The sequence below is a fragment of the Arachis stenosperma genome, chromosome 5 (genome assembly GCF_014773155.1).
Source record: "Arachis stenosperma cultivar V10309 chromosome 5, arast.V10309.gnm1.PFL2, whole genome shotgun sequence".
Classification (NCBI taxonomy): domain Eukaryota; kingdom Viridiplantae; phylum Streptophyta; class Magnoliopsida; order Fabales; family Fabaceae; genus Arachis; species Arachis stenosperma.
The window spans coordinates 18104578-18122724 of record NC_080381.1 but is presented as its reverse complement, the minus strand read 5'-3'; the positions used below and the strand labels follow the sequence as shown (position 1 = coordinate 18122724).

Genomic DNA, 18147 nt, shown 5'->3' with positions numbered 1-18147 from the left:
TTAGAAACCATATCTATTATATATTACTAATTTTATGACCAAAATATATCACATATCATTCCTTTATTGCAATTAAAATAAAATCTTTTCAAAAATTAACAAGTTTTCTTCTTTTCTCTCTTTCTTTGTCTCACTCATTCCTTCACCTACTTTATCTCTCTTATATATCATTATCAATAACTAATTATAAATTTGACAATCAAAACGTGCAACATGATATTCTCTAATTATAATTAAATTAAAATTGAAATATAATTATATTATATTACTAATTTAACAACCAAAATGTGTCACATGAGACTCACTTATTAAAATTGAAATGAAATATATTTTTTCAAAATTAATAAACTCTCTTCTTTTATTCTCTTATCTACCTCTCTCTCTTTCTCTATTTATCTCTATCATATCCTTTTTACTCTATATATAACTTATAATTTATATTTTAATTACTAATTTGACAAAAAAAATATATCATGAGATATTCTTTCATTACAATTAAAATAAAATATTTTTTCTATAATTAACAAATTTTCTCTCTCATTCTTCTTTATTTTTTTCTCTTTTTTTTTTATCATTTTTTATCTCTTTACATTTTTGTTCTAAAAAATATAAAAATAAAATAATTCAAATAAAATGATAAAATTATAAAAGTACATTAAATTTATAATTAAAAAATAATTTTATAATATTATTCGCATAAAAAATTTATTATTATATACATACTTCTTTTAGCTTTTATATTTAGTTTTAAATTTACACTACTTATCTTTTTAATCTATATTTTTACTTCTCTTATTTTAAATATTTATTATATATAATTTAAAAAATAATAATAATATTGTGATTAATAATTAGAATCAAGATTCAATTGTTTCAAAAATAAATTAATTTTATAACTATAAATATAATTTTTTTATACTAATATCTAATTATATTTTTATATATATAAAGAAAGAAAAAATATTATTTTTAAATAACAAACATAAAAATTAATTATTTTTATTTGTGTAACAGAATTAACACCTAATCAAATATAAGAATATACACATTAAATTTTTTCAAGTTTTACATAATAAATGTTAAAGTTAATAAAAATTTAATTCTTTCACATAAAAATAATAACTAAAAAAATTATTATTTGATTTTTTTATCTACGAAAATATTAGTAATTTTAATTAATCAATAAAAATTTTTATCTCCTATAATTTTTTTTATAAAAGTAGTATAATTTTATAAATTTTTTATTTTATAATGTATAATAATATCAAAACAAATTTAACATAATTTTAAAAAAAATACATTGAAGATATTTTAATTTTAGACTTACTAATAAAAAGTGTATAAATGCTGCTTAGGATTTTAAAAATAAAAATAAAGTAAAGTATATACTAATTTAAAACCAAAATAAGTACTTATATTTTGGACAATTCACATGTTTAAAACAAATGAAGATCAAAATTAATTACACAAATGCAACATTCATAAAATGCTTATATTTTGGCCTTAAACTTATTCTATATAAGGCTGGCAAAGCGGGTCGGCCCGCCCGTCTAAGTCTGTACTATAAATGGGACGGGTTCCTGTCTCGCCAATTAAAATATGTTTAAAATGTTAGCTCTTTCCGCCTTAAAGCTGATTGGCGGGCCGGCAGATTAGTTCATTTGACTCTTTTTTTTAAATAAAATTCATTAAAATTAATCAAAAAAATAATAATTAAAAAATTAAATACAAATAAAAAATAATCAAATTATAATATAATTTTTTACTATTTTTTATTAATTTTTAACTTCAATAAAATTGTTCAAAATAATATTTATTAATAGAACCATCTTTATTTTAAAAGATAAGTCACATAATTTAAGCATATATATGAAATTGTAAAATAAAATAAATAAAGTTAATAACTAAAAGAAGAATAAAAATAAAAAATGAAAAAAAAGTGTTTGAAAATGATATAATTATTAATTTTGTAGTAGTAATCACTTTTTAATTTAATAAAAAAATAAAAAATAAAAATTCTTGGCCCGGTGGGCCGACCCGCCCCTCCTCGCCAAAATCCACAAATTTGGCGGTGCGGGTTTAGCGAATTTTTTTAATTTGGCGGGTTCTAAAATCTAGACCAACCACCTTTTTTGGCAGGTTTGACGGGTCGGCCCGACGGGTTCGACCCGTTTTGTCACCCCTAATTCTATGTGATCCGCTATAACCAAGAGAATTTAAAAAATATTCACGTAAAAAGCTATATATCATTGCGAATTACAAATAAATATGCATAAGATGTAATCTGCGACAGTAGAAAGAGGATTTGCTGTAGATCTGAAGCTCCACAAATCGTGATAGGTCACAGCGAATTATGTATGAAGTAGGTAACGTAATACTCTGTTAGATGTAGCAGATTATGTTCGAACAAGATGGGTTAATATCCGTTTAGGTGTGGCGGATTATGAGGAGATGCATTGTAACAATCCTTGCACTATAGCAAATTAGGAAAAATTGAGATTCCTATTATAAATACTAAATGAATGTGAATATGAAGTAGAGTGTCAAATACACAATGTCTAGTGAGAATAGTATCTTAGTGCTTGTGCACTATAAAGGAAAAATAAAAAAAAAACAAAAGAAAGGGTGTAAAATTTACTTATGACAAAGCGCCTTTAAGTATTTTTATCCATTCATTAAATAGTTTTTTGGATTACAAACCAGTATATTGAAAAAGCTTGGCGTGTATGGAATTAAATAGGTGAAAAAGTTATTCTACAAGATCCCAATTGCAGTTGCCTCAATTGGTGTAAAGTATGATACATTTATGGTAGGGTCTGATGAAGACCTTCAGGTTCTGGGACATCAGCTCCTAATCCTCAATTGATTGTCTTAGGGGGAGCTTCGAGTTCTATGCACGTGGTTGTACCGGCAGCATTGTTGGTTGCATCTCTGTCTTTTGCAGTTGATTTAAACTGTGAGGATGGAGATGCCTATGTTGTAGGAGACAATCATTCCTTATGCGAGCTGGTGGTTGCAATTGCTGGTTCTCCTTGCGTGGTTTTCGATGGTGTAGACAACGAAAAACTAGATTGAGTTGAAAATGCAATGCGAGAGGATGATATGGACGAGGAGCTTGTCGACATAGTTGGGGACAGTGATAAAAATATAATGTGCAATTCACATACACAGCATGGTCCTTCAAGTTCAAGCAAATAACAATATCCTCCACACTTTTTCACCCTAAACTTGGAAGCTATAGGATAACAGTCGGACTTTCAGTTTGCTTTTGGTGACCGACAGTTGCATGATACAATTGCTCGTACAGAACTTTAGATTGGGCAATCATTCCAGAATAAAGAGAAAGTCATGTTGAGTGTCAAAAGTTATAGCATCCGCCGTGGATTTGAGTATAGAATATTAGAGTTAGACCATCTTAAGTACCACGAAAAACGCAAGAAATTTGAAAAAGGATGAAATTGGTCGATTCGAATCTCACTCTGGCAACAAAAGGGTACCTGGGAGGTCAGAAGATATAATGAACCCCACACTTGTTTGGCTACGTCGATATCAAGTAATCACAGTCAGCTTAATTATCACGTGATATGTGCTTTCATCTTTCTGTTGGTCAGGGTCGATGTTGTAACACCCTAATACTTTTAAACTTTTATTTGGATTATATTTAGTAGCTGATATTCAAATACTTGCAAAATTTTTCTTTTAAAATAAATATGAAATATTTATATAAAATAATTTTTATATATATATATATATATATATATATATATATATATTGAATAATTAGTTTTTATTAGAATAGTTACTAGTTGAAAAATATAAGTGGATCTGAAAATACTAACATGAAAAAAAGGCGTGCTAATCTATGAAGGCACAACAATGACAAACTTTACTCATACCAAATAATCATAAAAAGAAACATCATAATTACAATTGCAATCACTCAATAAAAGTAAAATAAGACACATAGAAAATCATAATTCTCTTAATTTGTTTAAATATGACTGAAACAATCACTTATTCTTCCTTCTTAAGATAAACGCTTAATGTTTCGTATCTACGTTCTTGATAGCTCACTCCTAATAGTGCACTTGTCTTTTCACCTCAACTAAGCAGTGTATTGCTTTGTGCCGCATCCTTCCTGAAGATGGTACGGAGAGAGGGGTGAGAAACAAAAGTTTCTCATTAGTTTATCTATATGGTGTCATCGTATCCATCCCCAGCCACTCTGAGTTTTAAAATAAAAATAGTGATAATGCAATGTTGTTCAATTATTATTTTCAAAAGTCCTTGTTAGTCTGAGTGGTGTGAATTTTAGATGCTTCTCATTTACTTATGTTATGACATGTGTGATACATACAAAATGTCTATAGCGTTAAAACATATAAAGGTAAACTCATAAACCTTGGTATGATGTTCTTATAGGCCATAAAGCAAGACAAAATAAATAAGAGAAGAATAGTAATATTGGCATAGATAAGTCAAACAGAATAGATCTGAATAAAATAAAGATCTTAAACAATATCATCCATCATACGAAAAGGAACTTTGGATAAAAGAAGGATCTTTGAATGAAATAATAAAATAATCATAAATAAAAAAAGGATAAAAGAAGAACAATCATGATCATACTTTTCATTGTACTTTTTGTTAATTTTTTCTTGTAGCTTTTATGGAAGGTATTGAGCTCAAACCAGTATAAAAAGTGGAAGTCCCATTCCCTTACCGAAGATTCTTATCCCAAACGTTTTGGCGATCACCATCCCTTACCGAAGGATCATCTCGATCGATCACCTTCCCTTACCGAAGGATCATATCGATATCTTGTCTTTAGGGGTCACCTTCCCTTACCGAAGGATCATTTCCTCAGTTCAATTTACAATCAAGGTTATTTAGACATACACAAGAAAAGAGTTCTGTCAACAAAAATATCTTATTATATAAAATTGACGGGAGTCTCCTTCCCTCACCGAAGGTTCCCAAAAGTTTGCCGATCACCTTCCCTTACCGAAGGATCATCTCGATTATCTTGTCTTTGGGGGTCACCTTCCCTTACCGAAGCATCATTCCATCAGTTCTTTAAGGCACATAAGATTTTTATTATAATGCATAATGCGTATGAAAGAAAGAGACATTATATCATGACATGTAATGCTAACATCTATATCCAAAGCATTTAACATATGACATATAAAAATTAGCATAAAATCCCTACCTCGAGTAAAGTTTCGATAGGTGTTCCGATGCAAATAGATGCGGTTTGTTAGTGAAGAGAGATTTGTTCCATAGCTAGACTTTGTGTATACTAGAATGTTTTTTATAGAAAAAGGGAAAAAATGAGAAAGAAAGGATCAAATAGCTCTCAGGTATGTGCAGATTATGTTAGGAGGCATTTAGGTAAAATCTTCAATCTGAATTGTCACTTTGTGAGCCCTATAACGTTTTCTACGTTTGGAATTTAGAAATAGCTATTAGAGGCAAATTTATAGAAAATTGAATTAACTTTAAAACAAATCCTAAAAGAAGTCAATAGAATAACCACAGCTTGAGATATTTTTGAAATACTGTTAGTATGTCAGCCTGGCTGATAAGAGCACAATTTTCTACTATAAACTTGTAACCGGTTTATCTACCTAATTTAATTTGAATTTGATTTTATATTGAACTTAAGGAATAGAGCTAGTATTTTTATCTCCTTATATAACTAAATATCATTCAAATCTAATAAATGTAGAATTAATTATGACTATATTTTAAAAGGTTGTTTATTGTCGGTTAGAGATTTACTACCACTAGTGTTTTCATATGTTTAAATTTTAAATTCAAATCTTAAGTCATTACCATTTTAATTAATTAATTAGTTATTAAAAAAATGACTTGATTCAAAAAGTTGGGATGTTACAGATGCTGCGGTTACTATATATGAAGGTTTGGTTGGCTAATCAGAAGGAAATAGCACAGATATACGATGATTGATAGGAGTCCTATGGCGAGTTGTCACATTAGATTCTTGGTGTGTGGTGCGCGTGTACGCAAACCCCACACTTTCATACAGCAGCAATACCAGCAAGTGCACTGGGTCGTCCAAGTAATACCTGAGCGAGTCAGGGTGTAACAGCCTAGACCACCCGTTAGCACGATATTGTCCACTTTGGCACACAAGGCCTCACGGTTTTGCCTTTAACGATTGGGATGATAGCTGAATCCCCCCACACTAACTCGTCAAAACGCGTCATGCTAGGGAGAGGTATCCACACCCTTATAAGGCATGCTTCATTCCCCTCCCCAATCGACGCAGGACCTTACAATCCACCCCCCTAAGGGAGCCTAACGCCCTCGTTAGCACATCGATCCAGGCTCCGACTCTGATACCATCTGTAACAGCCCAGACCACCCACTAGCATGATATTGTCCGCTTTGGCATACAAGACCTCACGATTTTGCCTTTGACGATAGGGATGATAGCTGAAGCCCCACACTCACTCGTCAAAACGCGTCATACTAGGGAGAGGTATCCACACCCTTATAAGGCATGCTTCGTTCCCTTCCCCAACCGATGTGGGACCTTACAATCCACCGCCCTAAGGGAGCCCAGCACCCTCGCTGGCACATCGATCTGGGCTCCGGCTCTGATACCATCTGTAACAACCCAGACCACCTACTAACACAATATTGTCCGCTTTGGCACAAAAGGCCTCACGGTTTTGTCTTTGACGATAGGGATGATAGCTGAAGCTCCCCACACTCACTCGTCAAAACGCGTCATACTAGGGAGAGGCATCCACACCCTTATAAGGCATGCTTCGTTCCCCTCCCGAACCGATGTGGGACCTTACAATCCTACTCAAAATGCCATAGACAAGGTCGAATCTTCCGGATCAGAGAACGCAGCCTCTTTAGAATCTACCCTATACCATGGAGACCCTAATCTCCTCGAAGATCGGCTGAACTGGTATCTCAAGAAGTCTCCAACGAAATCGTGGATTAACCGTATGAGAGATGTATAAACAGAGCTGTTGGCTCGTGCTTTTCTTCCACGTATTCACACGAACCTAAGTAGACGCGGGTGTTTGTCAGGCGCGTTTGTCTTAGTGTGATAATAAATAGAGCTAATTGGTTAGATCATCCTATTCACCATGATGAAAATCGGATATACATCTTAGAGATAGATCAGAAACGGATCGATGAAGAAGAAACAATAGTACTTTTATTAATACACAAGACTTAGCAGGGCTCCTCCCCTCAACTTAGGAGGTTTAGAAACTCATACTGAAGTAGAATACAATGTAAAACGTGTATAATGAGAAAAAAGTGATGTAAGTTGTTCGAATGACATGAATAAAATCCCTTAAATACTAAGCTAATGACTAGTAAGGGTATAACAGTATTTGTAGTTCTAAAATTCACTTCTAGGGCCCACTTGGTAAGTGTTTGGGCTGAGCTTGATGAGATCCACGTGCTATGAGGTCTCTTGGATGTGGAACACCAGCTAGGGAGTCATCTCTGGGCGTTGGACATTGGGATTTGCTTCCTTGGGCGCTGGACACTAGAAAGGGCCTTCTAATCCGAAACAACGTATAAACTATTATACATTACTGGAAAGCTCTAAAAGTCAGCTTTCCATAGTCGTTGATAAATCTCTATTTGGACTTATGTAGCTCTAGAAAATCTCTTCTGAGTGCAGGGAGATCAAATTTGGACAGCATCTGCAGTGCTTTCTCTGTCTCTGAATCAGACTTCTGCTCCAACTCCTCAAATTCAGCCAGAAAATACCTGAAATGGTACAAAAACACACAAACTTAAAGTGAAATAAAAAAATGTGAAATTAACACTAAAACCTGTAAAAACTTAATAAAAACTAAATAAAACCTATTAAAAACTATATGAAAACTAAGTCAAAAAGTGTATAAAATATTCGCTTATCAATGTGTAGTCAACTATAGTCGTAAGCATTGCCGTTTTAAAGACATCTCCTGTTAGAGTTAGGGAGCATGTTGATGAATTCATAGTATACTTTTATCGTCTTTTCTAGATTTTTTCTCCGTGTATTGAGGCTTTTCGACATGGCAAGCCACTTGTGAGTATCGATAGGACTCAATATTATGACAAGTACGGTGGTACTTTGTTTTTGGCGATTGTGCATGATGAAAATTCGGACATCATCCTAATCGCATTTACATTTGTTGAGGGAGAAAATACAGAGTCCTGGAGTTTTTTCTTATCCAATATCCATTAAACCCTGAAGTTTTTTCTTGTCCAATGCTGGGAGCACCTTGAACTTCTCGCGGAACCATATGAAGTATATTATCATCTACTTGACCTTATTCGACGGTGGCAGCTCACCAAATAGCTCCTCAAATCACTTCCACACTAGCTTTTCGTTAGCCATAAATTGCGAGAAGTCCATGAGATATATACCAACGGCCTCACCATCAACAAGCAACCCTAGCTAATACGTCACATCTTGCAGCGTGATGGTATACTTTCCGAACGACATATGGAAGGTATCCGTCTCAAAACACCACCTCTCAATAAATGCGCTAACTGTAGGCTCATCTAGTCTGAACCAATGGTTGTTCAGTCAAACACGAAAAATAAATAAGTACTAATCATATTTTAATGAAAACACTAAAAACAAAAAATCAGCTAAATACATTTCCATAACTTCAAAATTGGAACAATGACATGTTATTTTACATAAAATATACAAATGCTTATACGAAAAATCTCTCTAATATTTTTTTACTATCGAAAATTGCATTAATGTAAAGTAAAAAAAAAAAAGCTATAAGACTAACCGTCTAACACATAACAAATTAACTACCGCCAATGTTTAACTATAACGACCAATCTACCTCTAATCAATAGATAAACTATTTTTTTAATATAACAAAGTATAAATTACAGTACTAAACTATTTAATTGGTACAAATAATTTTTTTCTTCTCTGACCCACCAAAATATGATATTCATGTTATTCTCTCTAAAATTCTCTCCACCACAAATCTCCCGACTCACTTAAAAGAATAAACTGTGACTTGCCATTGCGGTTTTATAATGTTACAAAACATAATCCGAGACAGCCAAGAGAGATTTAAACCTCCATAAATCTTGATGGCGGCTAGAGGTTTTTAGTATGTAGTTTTCACATAATTTGCGGCTAGCCAAAGCGAATGACGCACATCTTTTTGTGCCTCAAATCCGCAACGGTAGATGGTGACTTTATAGGTAGGGGTGAAAACAGGTTAGACCTACAATGTATTTAACTAGCATGAACCTGACATGTAACTTGTTATATTATAGGCTTTATTTTAAGTATTAAACCTTGTCTATTATTAAATCTGGTCTAATCTGAAATCTGATAGAAAGGTATGATATATATAATTTTTTACTAAAATAAAAATATTAAAAGTTTTTTTTTAAATATTTATATGCAATATACTAAATTCAATCTTTATAATAATATCTAAATTTTTAAAATAGTTAAAATATAAAAAAAATATTTATAATAAAATATAATAAATTAAAAAATTTTAATTATAAAAAATTATTTTTATATTTATTTATATTTAACAGGTTTAAATAAATTTAACAGGTCTATTAAATTATTTTGTAAACTTCAATTTAGTCTAATAACAAAATTAAATTTTTAAATTAGTCTGAATTTAAAACTATTTTATATTAAATAAGGCCAAATATAAATCAAGTTGCAGATTCTTAACACACCAGCTAATTTATTTTCACTCCAATTTATAAGTTGAGGAATATTAGATAGCAGTAAATTTTATAATTTGTAATTATTAATTAGTTATTATTGATATTTTTAATAGTATAAAATTTTATTTATTAATATAAAATTATTTTTTTTGTTAATTAAATACTAATCAAATTTTAATAAAATACTATCTACTAGACTTTCTTATTAATGTAATTATTAATTAGTTATTATTGATATTTTTAATAATATAAAATTTTATTTATTAATATAAAATTATTTATTTTTGTTAGTTAAATACTAATCAAATTTTAATAAAAGTACTGGCCACTAGACTTTTTCATTAATAGGTTTCCAATGATTTAACGTAATCTGCTGTAGGCATGATGGTATAAGCTTTGGTAGTTTTCAGGCATGATGGTATAAGCTTTGGTAGTTTTCACACCTAATTCGCGACTCGCTGGGAGACTTTGCGTGATAATTCCTAAAATCCTTCACACTATTGCAGATTATATTATATAAATTAGAATTCAGATTTAAACAGTTTAAAAATATTATATTTGGATAATTTTCATCTCTATTTGATTTAAACATGTGAATTGCCGTGTAATTTTGGATGCATCGTCATGTATCAATGAATGAATATGGAAGGAGGCAGCGGTGAATAGTGAATACTGAATACTGAACAGGGGTAAATAAATAATCAAACAAAAACAAAAAAACAAACAATAAGGTAGGTTAGGTCCACATCCTTGAACGAATAGAAGCTTCGTACGATTCCCACTTAAATACCACAAGTTTCCATGGGGAAGCTTCTCTTCAACATTCAAAGTTAGCTCCGTTTGTTACATGATTGGTCAAAGTTACAAGCTGACATCTACTGTAATTAATACGCTTCGTCAAAGAAAAAGAAAAAAAAAAAAAAGAATTAAAGTAGCTTTTGGAAAAAGGCTTTTATTACTACGAAATGCCTTACACTATGGATAACTTTATATTTACTAAATTATGAAAAGTGCAACTTTTATTATGGATTTTTCAAAATATCTTTGTAATATTCAAAAGTTAACTAGTCTTTAAAAGAAAAATATAATTTATGAGTTTTTTGATAGTTAATATATATATCTATCCTTCTTTACTTTTTATCAAACTAATGGTATAAGTAACCAAACAAATTGCCATATGTCAAGAGCCTAGAAAAATTTATACTATTGCTTTGATTATATATATAATAAAGGGTAAATTATCTCTTGTGACATATACAGTGATTATTCCTAAATTATTCTTTTACGAGAGCTCTAAGATTTACATTATCTTCTTTTTTTTTTTTAATTGATGGGATGTTTCTCTTGAAACTTGATAGTAGTATTATTTTCATAATTCTCACCAAATACACTTCTTCTCCAATTTTAAAACCATAATTCCTCTCAAATCCAATCACCATTTCCAATCAATTAGGTTAGGATTTTGAACTTGTTCATATGCTTTCAATCTCCCATTTCAACGAGCACATCTATTAATTTTTCAGCTCTCTTCTTTTTAAGATTTTTTTCTTAGTATTTTTCTTAAAATTCAGTCAGATCAACAATGATACTCCTCTTCAGATAACCAACCCTCATAGCCTTGTATAACTATATAACAAACACAAATCAAAATATTAGTTAGTCATAAAAACAATGAGTCAATAATTACCATTTTAAGATTTTTATTATCTGAATAATGATTGAAAAATAATTTAAGAGTAATTAAAAAAATAAAAAATAAAATACCTTGGTGTCTTCTTTCTCGTACCAATTACCATCATTTTTAACTAATATATAACAAATTTTTATCAGTTTTTTAGTTATCTCGTTTTTAGGATTTTCTAGCGATCGTATTAGAGATAGCAATTAGATTTGACGATTTTATTCGAACTTTGGAACTCTAGTGGAAAGATAATTTCTCAATAATCACTGTATATACCACAAGGAATAATTTACCCTTTATTTTAGAGAGGGTATGATAGAGTTCACCATATATATATAGTCATCATATGTGAATTTTATTAATGTGAAGTTATATTAAACAATTTAAAATTATATATATAAGTTAAATAATTGTTAGGGTAATGTAATAATAATGTATAATTAAATATCTATATATGTTTACGTTAGTGTACGTGCTAAAATTATGTAAGTCTTATATATCGATTAATTCACAAGTCAATAAATATTTATTAAATGATTTATTTAATTTATACTCATACAATGTAATTTATCAAAGTAAATGTTTTTACTGAATTTAATAAAGTTGTTAGCATAAAATATTTTATATAAACTTTATATTAACAATGGTGTTTGTTATTCAAATTTATTTTTTTAAAATAAAATATATTTATTTATTATGTTCTAATTTGTTATAATATAAAAATATTATATATATATATATATATACAAAAATAATTATCAAATTAATCATCATATATTTATATATATAAATATATAATATTTAATTTATTTTTAATATATATTTTATATTTTAATATATTTATTATTAATTTAGTGGTTGATTTTTTTTTCCATCTAACGTGTACCTTTCATGATCCATTAGTCAAATTGCCTAAAGCCCTAGTCTTCTAGAATCAATGATGATTTTATATAAAAGGCCGTTAATTAATAGGAAAATGAAGGTGATCGAGAAAGCGACGTGCATTCTAGAATGCCGATCCATTATAATTCGTATTATTAAAACAAGTTTCTAGATATGTTGAGATAAGGCAATAAAATATTCAACCTAAATCCATCTTTTTATCTATATCGTTACCGCAACTTAATTATAAAAGAATAGTCACATTGATTATATAGTTCTATTTAAAATACTTTGCTTCAATTCCTTACTTTATTGGAGCACAGGAAAAGAAATATCTACTAGTCAAACTCATTTTATATTCTCTTTTTATGAAGTGAGATAGATTGCTTTGCATTTGTACCAGCCCTTCCTATACTATATGATGCATTCACCAAGCGGTCATCATTATTTTTTTTTTTATTTTATAATTAAGTTGACGACGTTGTATGGCGTTTATATCCTCTGCTGTCAGGGACACAAGAAGTTATTTAATTTCCTTCTTGAAGATTTGAGAGGGTAATCTTGGGATCTCTCTAGATATTGTGATTATTGTCAACGATTTGCCTTGTAAGAGATATTTAATATTTTCAACCATGGCCCTTCTCTAAATTAAAGTGGAAACATTAATAAAAACTTGAAATATGTACATAAGCAGAAAATATCACTGTCGAATATAATATTAAACATAGACAAGAGAGGACGACACTGTTAGTTGTTAATAAATAAATTAGTACAACTATACATATATCCAAAAGTAATAAGATATCAAAGAGAGTAGGATTTGAGAGGAAAAAAATCAAGGGTATTATTTTATAAATTAATGAATTTAATTTCGATACATCATAAATATAAAAAAAATTACATGTATTTTTAATTATATATATTATTACATCAACAAAAAATAGTTTTTATTTTAATTATATAAATAATTATTTAAAAAATTAAATATGATTAAATAATTATATAAAATATTTTATATTATCATCAATGTATCAAAATTAAATTTTAAACTTATTTATAATTTTTTTTGTTTTGAGTAATATTATAAAATTATATAATTTATTATTTTTGATTCATTATTAATATTTAAAAATATAATATTAAATTATTAATTAAAAATAATTAAATTATTAACTGAAAATATTGACCAATATAAATTAAAATTATTGAACTTTTACTTTGCTCTTTTGTTTTTATTTTAGTCTTCAACGGGGTACACACTTAAAAGTTATAATATAAAAAAAAAAAACTATATTCGAAGTACCTTTGAACATTAGGGGATCGGGGAAAAAAAATTATTATATATATTTGAAGGTACGTGTTAGTTAGTTTGACTGAAGAATAATGGCCAAAGCTATATAATAAGTGGCTTGTGTTTTGTTTTGTTTCGCAGCAGTTTGAAAAGAAAGAGAATTATATTTGCTCTGTTGTGGGCTCTCATAAAATATAATGGAGGAGCGCCGTTCCCAGAAGAATAAGGCAAAGCTCTCTACAACTGCAAGTACTAACTCTGAAGGTTCGTTTAATTTTCATCGCTCTCTTCTCATCTCATTCCACACACACACACATACACACACTTCTTTTTGTTAATTTATATAATAATAATGTTAATGGATGCAGAAGTGAGTAGTAATGAGTGGGAATTTATAGAAATGAGCGAGCAAGAGGAGGATCTTATTCGCAGGATGTATGGCCTTGTTGGCGATAGGTATATGCATCTTTCTTCATTTTTATTTTTTATTTTTTAATAATCTTCCTTCTTTTTAGTTAGTGGGTAGGTAGGGCACGCACAACGTCACAAACAACCATCCAGATTTTATTTTCTTTATTCTTTTGAATTTTGCTAAATTGTCTTTTAAAGACATAGATTAAACTATAAAAAAAATGTTTTATAAAAATTATTTTTTCTTTTACATTTTTAATACATTAAATACATCAAAAATATTAAAAAATTGTATTATTATATTTTAAAAATATATTTTTAAAACACAAAGTAGTTAAATCCTATTTTTTCGTTAATAATTCATGGTAAATTTAGTTTTTACGCTTTCACTTAATGTTTAATGAATGATATATTTGGTTAATTTTAATCTTAAGAACAAAATGAATTAACCAGCTGATATGAACAAAATTAGTTTGATACATATGCCGGTCCATCTTACTCTCTTGCTAGCTACTTGTCCTTAGTTTAGTGTATGAATATGAAATAATATTACGTTTACATTAAAATTAGTAATTGTTTATTGGTATAAAATATAAGTTATAATATAAAATACACGTTAAAAATAAATTAAATAATATATATTTATATATAAATATATAATAACTAATTTTAATATCTGATATTAACTTACAAATAATATTTTTGATAAAATGTATTATAGCCCAGTTGATCGTTTGTTGCAATCTTACATTATTCTCTTCTATACACAGACACCCACACATCCTTACTAGCTATCTTTGTTTTACATTTTATTTACCTAAGCAGCTATCTGATTTCAACAACCGCTGATGAATATATTAATCGATTATGTTAAATGTACATTGAAATTAGTTACTAAAATTAATTATTAGTATAAAATATATGTTTCATATATTTATATACAATATATTGGTGACTGATTTTAGTTATTGATTTTAGTATATAAATAATATTTTTATATATTATCATATATTATAATAGAATTATGCTACGTGTACACTAAAATTAGCTACTAAAATTAGCTATTAGTATAAAATATATATTAAAATATAAATACGTATTAAAAATAAATTAAACCACACATGTATTTATACACAAATATATTGGCGGCTGATTTTAATGATTGATTTTAGTATATAAATAATATTTTTTATTATAATAATATGTACCTGCATGCAATATAATGGAACGGGAGTTGGGTTTGTTAGTTGTAGTTTAATAACTCATCATGATACCTCTTTAGAATTATACGTATATAGATGTGATTAATTTATGGAACTTATTATTGAATTAATTAAGTAGCTAATAGCTTAATACTTAGTAGTTAGTACGTTGTTATGATGATGAACAGGTGGGATTTGATAGCCGGGCGCATTCCAGGTCGTAAAGCAGAAGAAATTGAGAGATTCTGGATTATGAGACATGGCGATGCTTTTTCTCTTAGAAGAACAAATAATCAACAACAACAACAACGTAAACCCAATAACTCGTGATTTTCTCCCCGTATATAAATTTTGTATTTGTTACGTTCGTTTATTGTATTCCTTCTCGTGCGTTATTAGTTGAACACTTGCATCAATTCGTCATATATATACATATGTGCCACGCAGAAACTATGGAATGAGTTAGTTAATTAACGTTGCATTAGTTTACTTTCATTCTTAATTATTTGCCAACTGCCAATTTCATCTAATTTGTTATTTTATATATAGTATTTGGTGGAAACTCAGGACGGCTCTTAGATATCAACTTCACCTGAGTTTTCAGCATAGTATTTATATCGTCACATTAAATTAAATGGTGACCACGACTGTTGCATATATTAATATGCATGTTAGGCTTCGTTATTTGACTTATTTCCCATATTTCGCTGCCGGTAACCGGGTCATGGTCCACCTGCTCCCTCTCGACATTATCCATATTTTAGGAGTGTATGAGATTATCTATACTCGCTAAACAAGTAAACATGCATCAGCTTTGTTCTCTAGTTACTATAGATAGATGTTTAAAGTAACTGTTAATTTGTGTTGCTTGCCCAAATTTGTTTGTATTCCTTGGCGTAGTTATGACGCTTGGACAATCTGTTTAAATGTTTTAGGGGTTGTCACACATGCACAAACAAGTTTTCCTATATTTTCTTAATAAAAATAATAAATACTACTCGTGGAAGATACATTTTAATTTGTATATAACCAAAATGCATTCCTATCTAAAATTCCACAGAAAATGCTAGCAAGCAATATTTTCAGTGTAAAAAAAAAAAGAAGTTGGTTTAGCTCATTTTCAATACTTAGTTTTAGTTTAATTTTATTTTAGATTTTATAAAATGTATGTTATATCGATATTTATAAATTATGTTATAGGTGAGTTCTATCCATCCCCCTCTATTTCAACATGTAAATTACTCCCGTAACGTGACATGTTTTAATTGGATGCTTAGTTTTAGTTTGAATTAATTTAATTCAATAAGAGTTAATATGTTAACTAAAGTAGGATAATTTTATAATTAAATATTTTTATAAGAGGAATAAATATATAATTTCTATAAACATTAAAAAATAAAGTTATATTTTTATCATTGTGTAGAAATTCAATTTACCCCGGTCCCATTTCTCTCTGAAATTGAAAGAAAAAATCAACTCATTGGGTGTTCCATATTTTGATGAACCAGGAAATAAGTATTTAGAGAAAATAACTAATTAAATGGCCAGAGAAAAAAGATTTGAGTCTGTCCGAACACGGTGAGACCATCTCAACCACAAGGTTGTAGCGCGAACGATCCTCCACCGTTCAAATGACATGCGCTTTGGAACAATTAATCACGCTCTGACCTCACGGTCATAGTTCATCCGCCAGACTTTGGTTCCTGTCTTCTTAGAACTCAAGGATACAGATGTACGAGCCTATAGAACAGATCCTGTTCAAGTAAGGTCGTGTTCTGTGTTTTGTGTTCTTTGTGTTTACGTTTGCGAAATTCAGAAAATCTTAAAATTTAAGAACGTGAAATCGATTATGATAGCTTTTTATGATGATAGTGTAGAAGGGGAAGACGAAAAAGAAGATGAAAATAATGATGATGATGATGATAATGATAGTGATGGTGATGATGATATGGGATTTCTGGATGGCATTGAAATTAAATTTGGAGGTATTTAATTACATAATTACCCATTTTGGGCTATAATTTAATTACCAATAATTTAACCATAGTTAACATAGCAACCAATTAAAAGATGACATGTCACAGAGAGTAAATTACATGTTATTATAGGAAGGGTAGGCTAGAATTTACCTTATAAATTATGTTATAAATAGTGATTTGAGATTAAATATTGAATTTGTCACCGTAAAATATGATTTCAATTTAATTTAAATTTTATACAAAGTGACAAAATTTAATTAATTTTTTAAGTAAAACTATCTCTCTAAATTGAGCTATATCCATCAAGTAAAAAGTAAAAGATATTATTTTCCAAAAAAAAAGCCAGAGAACAATGAATCAATGCTATAGCGCATATATAAATGTGAATAAGTTAAAAACGGGTTCTAAAAATTTCTTACAGGTAAATCTGGAAGCAAATTTGATCATGTTACACAAATGGTTGTTGCGTATGTTTGGATTAAAGTTTATAAACAAAAATTTATATTAAATTAATTTTTTAAATTTAATTTTAATCAAAAATAAGTTAATATTAGTGTTGCTTATATTTGATAATTTTTATATAAAAATAGATTATAATAAAATAAATATTATTTAAAATTATCATTAAATTTAAAATTATTAAAAAAGACATAAATCTATAAATAATTTTTTATATTATTTTATTATTTTATTTTAGATATTTGAATAAATAATTTTAATTTTATAAGAAAAAGTAATATTTAATAATTAAAAATAACATATAAAAATAACAAAATATGTTGTATATTAAAAATAAAAAATAATTTACAAATAAATTAATAATTTAATATGTTAACGTAAATGAATATTAAATTAAATTATAAAACATTAATAAAGTACATAAAAAATAATATAATATATTATACAAAATCAGTACACAAAGATACTATTATTTCTATTACAAAAAAATATAAATTTAAAATATATACATAGAAATATTTTCATCAA

General features: G+C 28.6%; 1 protein-coding gene and 1 pseudogene across 2 annotated transcripts; one reads left to right on the top strand and one right to left on the bottom strand.

Moving 5' to 3' along the window:
• Window positions 1-13611: 13611 nt before the first annotated feature.
• Window positions 13612-15651, top strand: LOC130982970 (MYB-like transcription factor ETC3). 2 transcript variants are annotated; one of them, XM_057907130.1, is made up of 4 exons: window positions 13612-13630; window positions 13713-13832; window positions 13937-14024; window positions 15370-15651. In XM_057907130.1, the coding sequence occupies exons 2-4, from the start codon at window positions 13766-13768 to the stop codon at window positions 15509-15511; spliced, it is 297 nt and encodes a 98-aa protein (XP_057763113.1). In that variant the 5' UTR covers window positions 13612-13630; window positions 13713-13765; the 3' UTR covers window positions 15512-15651. The 2 variants fall into 2 exon arrangements, with proteins under 2 accessions (XP_057763113.1, XP_057763114.1); XM_057907131.1 differs by lacking the exon at window positions 13612-13630 and having other exon boundaries at window positions 13702-13832; window positions 13967-14024.
• Window positions 15652-16743: 1092 nt separating this feature from the next.
• On the bottom strand, window positions 16744-16953 carry LOC130984540 (small nucleolar RNA U3; annotated as a pseudogene).
• Window positions 16954-18147: the final 1194 nt, after the last annotated feature.